Below are 12,793 nucleotides of genomic sequence, written 5' to 3'. Positions count from 1 at the left end.
TTTAAACGTTTCATAGTTTGTTTTCAATGAACTTTCAATGCTTTCAGTGATTCAGACTCTATGAATAGATTTCTATGAATTCCAGCACCACGTGAATGTGACATTCAGTCACTTTCTGAATATTAAAAATACACAAAACATGTAATTTCATGAGAACATTATGCATTAAACATTTTTAAAGTAGAATTAGATGGCTTATATAAAATGTTTTACATTTAAGTCTAAAAAACCCACTACTATTATTTCAATTCATCATTATTTCTATAAAACAGCTTTACTTTAACTAAGAATTAGAACATAATATAAAACAAGAATACAAAAAGGAGTATTGATGCATATATTGAAAGTTTAAAACTTGAAAATGATGACACGTTAAAACTCCCCATTGTAGTTTTCCAGTCTCCTTGACAACAGAGACGGAAGTGATGTTGAATTTCGCGCAAGGAAACCAGCGCGGCTCCCGGCGCGCCAAATTTCAAAGAACTTCCTGCGCAGGGAGGACGATCAGATTGACCACGGAGCCGAAATAAAACGCAATAATATCTTTTTACAAAATCTCACCCTCCTATTTTGGGCATGGGATGCTTTTGTAAGTGTTTTTTAATCACATTGTTCGATGAAACAAAATGGTTGTGTATGTAAAATAGCTGTTTTTGTGTGAATGCGTTCAACTATATGCTTTCAGAAGTAGCACGCTAGCGGCGTGCTGCTATACGCTTACATGACTCCTGCAAACATTTCCTTTTGTGATTGAACTCTGTTTAACAACTGTTTACCAGTTAAATGTCTGTTTTTGATGTGGGTTTTGGAATATCTTTAAGTATTCATTTGTTGAAGTAGTTTGTAAGGTGTGTGTGTGGTGTCAGTGTGGTAAATCTTTGGCAGTGCGTTGACGATGTAACGTCACAGCCATCGAACTTTACTATTTGATTATGTATTGTTTCATGTCATGCCATGTTTACGTTGTTTATTTAAAACTATATATTTATGTTAATGTAAGCAAAATAAGCATCGTGCAACTGTCATTGCATAATAATAAAATATTGAAGTACTTAAGTCATTTTTAGCAGAACGTTGTCAGTCTTGTAGTGTTGTTAAATATGTGAAATGTTTGACATTAAATGTCTTGTTAAAGTATTGTTATTGGTTTTTTCCAGAATGAAGATCGTCAAGTGACAGCATCTGACTGGACACATTCAATACTAGTAGAACTCTTATTTTAGAAAAGTTTGACTGACAGTATCCAAGCTAAACTAAAATATCATTTTAAATAACATGTCATATCAGCCTGACCAAGTATCATTTTAACATCAGTGCTTTTATAAACCTCGCATAGAAAATACATTTTAAAAGAAGAATATCTTCAATGGAGGACATTTAGTCTGTTTAATAGAAGTGTTGCAGTTTTCCTCCACATTCATTTGTGGAATGCCAAAATGTCGACAGGAGTCCAGCCGTGTTTTCAGTTGTTAAGAATTGGATTGTCGTCCACTGCGAATAATGTCAACACAAATGGAAATGAGTCATCTGACTCTGTTCGTGACCTGTACACGTTTCGACCAGAGCTGCCCCAGTGTGTGTTCCGGCTGGGCCGGGCCGCAGAGCTGTGTGATGTCACCCTGGACTCGATGACTGTGTCCCGTATCCACGCTGAGCTGCACGTGGAGAAAGTAACTGATGCCTCTGGAGAAGAGGGGTGGAAAGTCTGTGTGAAGGGCCGCAGCGGTTATGGTGAGTGATGCGGTCTCTAAAAACCTACCCAGTACATATCGTAAATTGTTTGTATCACGATATATTTTGGCACACAATTTTTTTGACTATCATGTGGAATAAGTTGAAATAAATTCTGCAATGGAGACAATAAACCCCCTCTGTGTTCTACAGGCACATGTGTGAATGATGTAAACCTCCAACAGGGAGTCTTATGCGAGATCTTTGATGGCGATACCCTAAACATTGGTGGCCAATCAGGGAAGACTAGCCCAGAATTCTACTTCCTCTTCCAAAAAGTACGAGTCCGCCCTCTGGACTTCGATGCCATCACTGTGCCTAAAGCAGGTGTTTTCTCATCCGACATTAAGAACCGTATCAGAACGTGCTTGGAACGTAAAGCAGACCCCGCGTTGGATATTTCAAAACTGTCCATTAACAAAGCCACGGTCATTCTGAACTCCATCGGCAGCCTGAGCAAGATGAACGGAAGCTGCTGGACGTTTAAGAAAAGCGATAAAACTACCAGTTTAAAAAATGCCAACACTCCAGTGTTTGCGGCTTTGGCCCCTCCCTCCACTCCGCCCCCCTTCCAAGCTGACGGTGAGATCGCATCCAAGTCTGTCCCGCCATCGTCAAAGAGCCGACGCAAGTCAGCCCACACTGTTCTCCTGGAGGACGACAGTTCAGACGATCCCGTAAATCGCAGAGATGTGGAGGATGGACGCAGAATACAGGCGAGGAAAAGACGACGACTTTACAAGTCCGAATCAGACGTGTTTCATCCTCCTCTACCCAAACTGGAGCAGAATTGCAGGTCACAGTTAGATGTGTCGAAACACAACGGCAGCACGGCACCTAACAGAAAGTTCAATCATCATATCACGAACATGAGTCACACCAAAGGCATCAATTTGACTCCGCTTCACCAGCAGAAGTCGTGCTTGTCTGGTCCTGGAAGAAGACAAAGAGCGAACAGCTCTCCGGTATATACGGCCCTGGGGACGGGAGGTGAGAATTACAACCTGACCTCACCATCAGCGAGGACATCCAAGACGGAGAAAGCGAGGGGGGCGATTTCTCGGTTTCAGGCCTCGACTGGGTGAGCAGATATAGGGTCACACACACTCGAAGATTAATACAATCTCAAAAAGTCATGCATGTTTTTATAGTCAAAGTACATTTGAATAGAACATTTTATTGCTAGATATTTTGGAAATGTTTTGCAAATTTTTTGGTCCAAATGCAATACTTGTTCTTTTAAAAGATGCACCTTCACCTTCAAAATGAAAATTTGGTTCTCATTTACTCACCTCGTTGTCATTTTAAACCTGTGTGATTTTCTTTCTTCTGCAAAACACACAAAAAATAGAAATTTAAAACAATGTTGGTAACCGAAAACCGTTGGTCCCCATTGACTTCCATTGTATGGACGCAAAACCAATGCAAGTCAATGGGGACCAATGGTTTTCTGTTACCGTCATTTTTCAAAATATCTTCTTTTTTGCTGCAGAAGAAAGTGATACAGGTTTGAAAAACATTTTGAACGTGAAATATTCCTTTAAAAACATTAGCAATACAACATGTATTCTGAGCTATTGTTGGCAGCTCAACACATTAAATAAAATGTTTTAATGCTAAGTGTTTTATACACAACTTGTCCTATCTCACTGTAGCCGACGACGTGGAAGACCCAGAAAACATCCTCCACCCCGTCCATCCCTTCCATCACCCTCTTCTTCCTCATCCTCCAGCTCATCTTCCTCCTCATCGTCTTCCTCATCCTCCTCTGAAGATGACAACGAAGACACTGGGGTCACGCAGGGCGTCGAACCGTGCGCATCGGCGTGCTGTCGCTTCCCGCAGCAGGACACCGTGCAGTGGATCCAGTGCGACGATTGTGATGCCTGGTACCATCTGGACTGCCTGCCGCACGACCGCAACCGAGCCGCGCTGCTGCTCGACCCGAATGCAGACTTCCACTGCGGCTGCCGCAGAGGCAGAAACCACTGAGACCATGAATCATGCTCGCATTCAACTCGTTAATAAACCAAATATGCTGAAAGACATTGTGTTATTACAATCAGACGCATGGGGGATTGGGAGCTTGCTTCTTGGCTCTCATATAGAGAAACGCGTTTGTAGTGATGGCAGGAATAAATAAGCGTGGTATTAATGTTGTGTGCAGTGGTGCTAATTGCTTTGAGGGGTGATGTAAACTGGTTTGGCTCAGATGGATGTTCTGAACTTGCACACCAGCTTGGCAGGATGGGTTTTAAGAGCATCCAAATGTGCTCGAAGCACTGAATCCCATTAGAACCAGCACTGGATAGTTTCTAGCCAGTTACAATATGTATAATAAATAATTACAAAGGGGGATGAAGAGGTATGTACTTCAAAAGCTTAAAAAATATGTAAATGTTGAATACAGAAATGAATTATTGTTGGCTATTGTAAGTAATTTTAGAAGAATGGATGAATTAGATATTTAGAGGCATTGTTTACCCCAAAATAAAAATGCTGTCGTCATTTACACCCTCATGTTGTTCAAAACCTGTTTATGACTCTTCTGTGGAACACAAAAGAAGATATTTTGAGAAATGTGGTTTTGTCTACAATGGAAGTCAATGTGGTCCAATGTTGTTTGGCTGCCAACATTCTTCAAAATATCTTCTTTGCCGTCCTGCAGAATACAGAAAGTATTCTGAAATGACAAGGGGGTCTATAAATGATGGAAGAATTTTCATTTTTGGGTAAACTTGGTTGGACTTCAGTATGCTTTCTTAACTAGATACTGATTGTTAAGCATGCTTTATCCACATAATGGCTTTTATATAATATGTTATCATTAAATACTGTACAAAATGTAAACAAGGGTAGCTAAAGACAGTTGTGATGACTTATTCATAGTAAATTAAGTACAAAGCTTGATTCGACGGAATATTCTTAAAATGTCAATGCACAGAAAACATTTAAAGAGAATTGTGAATTGTTTTTGATATGTGGTCTGCTATTAGCAAGCTTTGAGTGTCATCTTGATTAACCCGATGTAGTCGTATCTGTTGTAGAATCTGAGGTATGAGTGTTAAAAATACTTTCACTGTCTTCACTTTAACTCAACATAACAGATATGATGAATGACACTCAGAATGTTTCTCATGTTGGGAATTGGGAACTGAATAAAGAATGATATATTTAAAATATAAACTGTCTGGCTTTTAGTGAAAGATATTTTGAATGTGATTGTATAATTGTACATTTCTTTGTTATAAGGATCCGTATAAGTTTTTTTAAAGTTTTTTTATGAGCACAGATGCCAAGAAGTGTGAAAAACTAAATTCACAAAAACAAATTTTAGATCCACAATATCCCTCCAAATGTGCTTTCAGCCTAACAGAATTGTCAGAACAATTTCATATTGCGCAATGTGGCTGATTTGTGAGCTCCCAGAATGCATTGCAGCATTCATAAATAATGCAGTAACTGTTAGAGAGGGACTGTGTGTTATAGGGTTATGGTTTTGCTGTTGGCTAACATGTTTTGTCATTACTAATTTAGTTGATTATCTTTTTGCATAATGAGATAATTTTTTTGTAGTAATTATTTGTTTGGTTAAGGTGGTATATGCGTCTCTATATAAAACGATTGAATGTAATGCCTTTGCAAAATATTCTCAGAGTTTATTTGACATAAAATCATATAAAATATTTAATATCCCAAAGACGTTTCTCTAAAGAGAAAACAAAACTATGGTTTTATCCTCTTTTAAGCGTAACCTACTTTCTCAGCTTTGCAAGATATCATCAAACGTTGAGCGATGTTCTTTTTTATTTTAAACCAAAACTCAACGAAGCTGCACAATATTTGTTTACATGCTTTTTGCCGTTATTTCAACTCCATGTTTTAAATGCTTGTGGTTGTTTTTTTTTAATGTACAAAGACAAAACAAAAAACCAGCACAGCCAAAGCATAAGACTCTTTGTTCGGCTCTGCTTTTGATCCAATTGGACAACGCTGCCATATATTTAAGAGTGGAATGATTGTCAGATAGAATTCAGTGGAATACTTTCGACCTTTATGAAGTCTGTGACCTAAATGTCTGAATCACCTATTGTCACATCACATTCTGTCTCATCTGTCCATTCGCTGAACATCCCTGCTGCTCCGGGAGGCATTGTAACACCCTGTGGGCTTCAGGTCAGTGGACACCTATACCTGTGCATTACAGAAGATGTCTCTCTGGTGGATGAATGACTTATATTACCTGTCCTCTGGTCAGATAAAGTGAAACTCCAGTCCTGTGGAAGTACATTAGCGATGGCTATTTTATATTTGCAGAGATGTTCCCTGAAGAATGCATCCTTAAAAAACCTTTAGACAAAAAATATGGTTTTATTATGTGTAGTGACACGTTTTTGGTGGATTGTTTGTATTATCACAGTTTCACTAAATGATACATATCAAATTCATATAAACTTTATATAAATGTATATTATAAACTTATATTTTGGGTACTTTAGTGAGACAATGGTTCATTTGTGGTTATGGCTTTACTACAAAGAAAAACATATATTTTTGGCATATACACATGGTTACTATAGTGAAACCACTGTAATCTTATTTTTGTATGATCAACACATTGTAGCACAATATGTTACATTTAATATTACAATTTTCATTAAATATAATAGGCTACTTACATTATTATTACGAAAATAATAAGACAATTTTACCAATAGGTCATGTTGAATTAAATTAATAACGATACAATAACGATAGGCCTATTTATTAATTAAAAATGAACTACCTTAAAAATAACCAGCATATTACATTTCCGCAGCAAATTACGGATGGGATAATGTATTATTAACATCATTATGTGTCCAGCACTGAGCACAGACAAAATGTGTGTTTCGCAGGAAGGCCTAACTTACTCACTGCTGTAGTCTCTTCACACTAACCCATAATTCTTGAAATATAACTATGTACTGTACTGTAGAGATTGTCGTGTCAAGCTGACACGCGTGTACATTATCAAGGAGAGATGGGCAGTGAAATCTTTACTGGCTCTTCCTAATGAGGCCAATGGATTGCAGTTCGTCCGTGTTGCCATGGCGACGCCTCGTGCAGTCAGTGGAAGTGTGCGGCGAAGGCAGGCTGCAGCAGGACCTGTCAGACGCAAGACAAAGGTGAAAGAGAAAATCTCATACAAGGACACTCAATACTGCAGTGTTAGTGAAAGTCAGACTTAGAAGAGATGAAACAAATTGAATTGTTTACAGAGGAAGATGAATACACATATAAAGGGTAAAATCTTAGTTTAGTAGTAGTTTTGTAAGGCCGCCAGGGGGCAGACTTGTTCTGTTAGCTCGCGCTTCAAAGAATAGAGTGGCATTGAAGTCATATTATCGCTTGAAGGTAGTAACATAAAATAAACGTTTTCTTTGCTAATTCAAGCCTACAGTATATACATTCCAACAGCGTTTTTAAACAAAGTTAGCACAAAGTAAGATAAAGAGGTGCACTCGCCCGGGGAGGGGACATTCAAGTTAAACACAGCAGCAGTGAAGTTACGTAGCGCGAGCGCTTTCAATCGTATGTAAGCAAAACATGAGTAAGTTACTTTCATTATTTTATTTGTCTGTTCATTTGAAAGTTAAGAGAGTTTTGTTTACAGGTTAGAAAATTTCTACCAAAAATTCCAGTAGAAAGTAAACCCTCTTGAAGGAACCACTAATCAGAAACCTTTCCAACCTCGTAGCACGGCTGTCAACAACCCACAACATCTTGGCATTGTGGCACAGGATAATATGTAATATTGATATTAATTGACATGAACGACAGAAGTTGCTTATGACCCTTACAAAAATAAACCATGGTTTTACTACAGTAACCACAGTTAACCTGCATCATTTGTAGCGAAACCAAAAATGTGTATAACTATGGTAATACAAATATTATTCAATAGGCTGAAAAACATGGTTTCCACATTTTTGCTATAATAGAACCACAATTGATTTCCTTGAGGGTAGCTTAATCATAAAATGTATCTATAAAGTTCAACTTAAAAGAAGACATAATTTTGTGGTAGTTTAGAGCGTGATGGACTGCAGCCAGATGGCACAGCTATCTGAACATGTCTCTTGAGTTTCAGATCATCGAGGTGATTGACAGGGATCTAATGGGATCACAGTGCGTGCAGACTGCTTTCAGCTTGCCATCCACGTGCTTTCCTGCCTCAAAATGTAGACAATTCTCTAGACCAAGACTTACAATGATAAAACAGACAGAACAACACCAGCTACTTTTGCACGAAAACAATGCACTTTAATTTATTTGTCAACGAGGATCACATAATGTAGTATACATTTTTGCAGGTCCACACATTAACCACAGCCATTAACCTGCTTACAAACCCTTTCATCAATTCAGAGAACCTGATGAAATATATTTTTGCTGTATTGACTTTTATCGTTGTCCTTGTGCTTGCCTTACAGCCCACACAGACAGGCACAGACAAATGAATCATGATTTGACATAGCACATGGACATGGTTGGCGTGTTGGTGCGAATAGGACACAGGTGCCTTCATCATGTGCCTCGGCACATATCTCTTCTCCTCCCATCATCGGCGGGTTGATGCGAGTGGATGGATGATAGCGCTACCGTGGAAACGGCTGAGTGAGTTCGATATCTGCAATATTCTTTTCACTCATGCCTAAATTTCAGATCACTGAGCAGAAAGTACACGGGTAAATCTGAAGGTTTTATGTTCAATACACTTGGTTACACAAACTCTATAGGGGGGTTTACAACAGGTGGTCACTTGTCATGAATGTTCTCAATTCAAAATAACTGTAGGATTATTCAAAATTATTATTATAAAAAAATATTCAAAATTATTATTTAATTGTATGTTTAGAATACATAAAGTGACTATAGCAGTGGCCAATAAGCCAAGGGCCAATTTATAACAAAAATATTTCAAATATTATCCAGATCTCACTACCAGCTATCGTATGTCTCCTCTTGGAATATATCGCACAAGTCATACAGGGTGTTTTCACAGTATTTGATAGCTTGACAGCCTCAGTTCTCATTCACATTCATTGTGAATGTTGGGTGAACTATTCCTTTAATAAAAACATCACACATGTTTGTATTCTAACAGTCTTGTGTGCGCACATTTATTCATGCACTTTAACTCAATAAATCACAGACAGAATGATTATGAGACCGTCACTTAAAAATGACATGACCTTATGATGACATTCCATTACAAACACACACACACACGCACGCACGCACGCACACACACACACACACACACACACACACACACACACAGCAGTGGGACTGAAGTTTGGTGTGTGTGTTTATGTACACTCAGTCAGGACCATTCTAAGCAGATCATGGTTGACAAGCAGACGTCCCACAGCTCTGTTATGACAAAATCCCTCCATCTCATTCCTATTCTCATCTGTGTCAAAGTCCGCCTGCAAGCCACAGATAAAGACTGCACGGCCGTAATCAACTCAGTGCTTCTACTCTGCTGTGGCGCTTACGCCGTTTACCAACAACGACATCTTGCTGAGAACATGTCAGAATGTAGGACACAATATACAGCCGCGGATAAAAGACCCTTTCGGAACTTTTTCAGTTTTTCTGAATTTACTATTTATAGGTATGTGTTTAGGTAAAATCGTTTTTGTTTCATTCTGTGAACTACTAACAATATTTCTACCAAATTTTACATAAAAATATTTAATATTGAGTTTATTTACAGAAAATGAAGAAACGGAGAAACGGGTCAAAATAACAGAAAAGGTGCTCTGTATTTTTCAGGCCTCAAATACTGCAAAGAAAACAAGTTCATGTTCACTTTTAAGCAATACAACAGTAATATTTCTAAATGTATTTAGGAAAAGTTAAAAATATGTATTTATTATGTGATTACCTCGGTTTTATCACAGTTTTCATGTGTCTTGTCATGCTGTCAGTCTTTCACATTGCTGTTGGATGACTTCATGTCACTCCTGAGGTTTGATTTTGTTGAAATCCAACAGACACTGGACTGGAATGGCCACAATACATCTCGAAAAATTTGTAATGGTCTTTCTCCGCAGCTGGATGTGGACATACAACGCAAATAGTGCGATGTAAAAACATCGACAAATAGTTATTTGGTTGTGTTAAAATAGAAAAAGGAAACAAAATAAAGATGCAGCACTGATTATTTTTGCGTTTGCCCTGAAGGATGTTTCACTTCACTGTTTCTGAATGGTTTGTTTTATCATGCCTCGTCTTGACGTTGAATGTTTGGAATATTGATTTTAAATTTATAACAAGAATTTCATTACATTAGCATTCACGCCCCTTTATTCAGAAACTTGAACGACAGGAGTAATGACCTCCTGGCTTTGTTTCTAAAAAATCTCAGAAGCAAAATTTGAGAGGTTTCTCATATTTTTCATGCACACCTCCTTCAGCTTTCTCAGAAATTATGGATGAAATGAATCAGTAAATGCAATCTCCTGACTCCCCACAGACTTTTCTTGCAATTCAATCCAGCCTTTGACTGCTCTCATATATTCAGAAATACTCCAACTTTGTCTTGACTGTTTACCTCAAACTGTCGCCATGCGTAAAGTCTTCTGCTTGAACGAGGTTGTGTACACTCTTCAAATACCTGTCTGTTCTTGACTTCATTCAATGGGCCCTTCATCCACAAGCCTGCAGCTCACAAGTGGCGACTTCACCATAAACATCTGATTGATGGAGTGATGCTGAGATGGTTGCAGGTTCCTCAATCTCTTTATTGTTAGTGTGAAATTCCAATTTCAACCAAAAGAGCTTCACAGTCTGATGGTACAGAACCTTGTATTCACTAGTGCTTTCTTTAGAAATATATGTTTCAAGAGGCAATATACTGATCTGAGGAACCTATAATGTATCATCAGGAAATGTTTTCTCAAAAGAAACATACCCAGAAGGACGTTTTATTGTTCAGAGGTTGTTCTGTCAAGGCTCAGGAGATTTATTGGAGTCTGAGATCATTTTAAAGTCAAATGCGTGTCATGTACAGTAATAATTTATCTAGTTACATTTCGATGTTGCTTAACAAAGAAAGACTAAACTACACAATAGGGAATTAACATAGCTTACGGGGGAATTCTTAAACAGTCAATTACAATAAATGCAGTGCAAAAGAGGCAATGCAATATAATACAAGGTGTAGAATACAGAGTAGCCAAAATACATTTTTTTATTGTTAGAACGTGTCGAATAAAAAAATAAAAAAATGGCGAAGAACGTGTACAGTGCACCATTGCAAGTTTGTGCAAGTCTGGTAAACCTATATATATTCAGCACATAGGTGGGAATTGAATAGCAGCTATTGAGTGACTGAGCTATTTTGTTCTATGCTGGTTTTGGTCATGATGGCTTTATTTTTCTCAGCTGCGCACTATACACTCTCTCCTTTTTATTTTCAAAATGTCTTGTATGTGATATAAATATATAAAGATGAGAGAGAAGAGCCCTGTTGAAAGAGGAAATGAGACATAGCTAACAACCTTTACTGCTTCACACATTCAGTTCCTGCTATTTTTTCACACACTCACATTTAATCCTTTTTTTCAAATGTTGTTTGCATCCCTGAGGCGGAGTTATAAATGGCGGGGTGTTGAGAGGATGTGAGCCGATCAGAGCGAGCCACTCATTATGTATCTGTGTGTATGTGCTACATTGTGGACTGACACAAAAGCCCCACAAAACAACAAATACAATCCTAAAAATAAAGGTGCAAAATAAAAACATGCTATATGGTTACATGGTTCCAGAGTGAAACTTTAAAGAAATAATTCACGCAAAAATGAAAATTCTGTTATTATTTATTTACCCTCATCTCATTCCAAACCTGTGTGACTTTCTTTATTCTGCAGAACACAAAAGAAGATATTTTGAAGAACGTTGATATCCAAACAACACTGGACTGCATTGACTTCTATTGTATGTACACGAAACCACTGAGACATTTCTCAAAATATCTTCTTTTGTGTTCTATAGAAGAAATAGTTTTGAACTACGTTAGGATGAATAAATTATTATATTTATTTTGGGTGAACTAGCATCCACAAAACCGTTCTGTTTTACAAAAGGTTCTTTAGATTATAAAAAGGTAAGAATGATATCACTGTAAAACTTTGCTATAGTTTTGCCAGTAACTTACTGTAGATGTGCGACACCTTTTCAACGTGTTTGCTTTTTTACAATTTTCACACAGGAAGCGAATCCTCACACATCTACAGCTAAATTAAGACGTATAGACTTAAGACGTATAGACTCAACACTTCAGTTTGCCTGTCGTTCTATCCAATGTAGTCAAACCTGTACACACGTACGTACACACACACACGCACATACGTACACACACGTATGTACGTACACACACACACACACGCACGCACACACACACACAGACATACACGTACGTACATACACACACACACACACACACACAGACATACACGTACGTACGTACACACACACACATGCACCTACGTACGTACACACACACACACACACACACACACACACACACGTACACACACACAGACGTACACGNTGGGGTCACGCAGGGCGTCGAACCGTGCGCATCGGCGTGCTGTCGCTTCCCGCAGCAGGACACCGTGCAGTGGATCCAGTGCGACGATTGTGATGCCTGGTACCATCTGGACTGCCTGCCGCACGACCGCAACCGAGCCGCGCTGCTGCTCGACCCGAATGCAGACTTCCACTGCGGCTGCCGCAGAGGCAGAAACCACTGAGACCATGAATCATGCTCGCATTCAACTCGTTAATAAACCAAATATGCTGAAAGACATTGTGTTATTACAATCAGACGCATGGGGGATTGGGAGCTTGCTTCTTGGCTCTCATATAGAGAAACGCGTTTGTAGTGATGGCAGGAATAAATAAGCGTGGTATTAATGTTGTGTGCAGTGGTGCTAATTGCTTTGAGGGGTGATGTAAACTGGTTTGGCTCAGATGGATGTTCTGAACTTGCACACCAGCTTGGCAG

The 12,793-nt window shown here is 38.6% G+C and overlaps 1 protein-coding gene across 1 annotated transcript; it reads left to right on the top strand.

The window, feature by feature from the left end:
- The first annotated feature begins 85 nt into the window (after positions 1–85).
- tcf19l (transcription factor 19 (SC1), like) lies at positions 86–4,890 on the top strand. Its single transcript, XM_057354687.1, has 4 exons — positions 86–589; positions 1,158–1,731; positions 1,885–2,812; positions 3,387–4,890. The coding sequence occupies exons 2-4, from the start codon at positions 1,437–1,439 to the stop codon at positions 3,721–3,723; spliced, it is 1,560 nt and encodes a 519-aa protein (XP_057210670.1). The 5' UTR covers positions 86–589; positions 1,158–1,436; the 3' UTR covers positions 3,724–4,890.
- The last annotated feature ends 7,903 nt before the right edge of the window (positions 4,891–12,793 follow it).

Source organism: Triplophysa rosa, linkage group LG16 (genome assembly GCF_024868665.1).
Source record: "Triplophysa rosa linkage group LG16, Trosa_1v2, whole genome shotgun sequence".
NCBI lineage: Eukaryota > Metazoa > Chordata > Actinopteri > Cypriniformes > Nemacheilidae > Triplophysa > Triplophysa rosa.
This window is presented reverse-complemented; position numbering and strand designations above follow the sequence as displayed.

Excerpts from the sequence above, each read along its gene's own strand:
- tcf19l (XM_057354687.1), top strand. The coding sequence starts at position 1,437 with ATGTCGACAGGAGTCCAGCCGTGTTTTCAGTTGTTAAGAATTGGATTG. Across the intron at positions 1,732-1,884 it reads GAAGGGCCGCAGCGGTTATG|GCACATGTGTGAATGATGTA; the intron begins GTGAGTGATGCG and ends TGTGTTCTACAG. Across the intron at positions 2,813-3,386 it reads CGGTTTCAGGCCTCGACTGG|CCGACGACGTGGAAGACCCA; the intron begins GTGAGCAGATAT and ends ATCTCACTGTAG.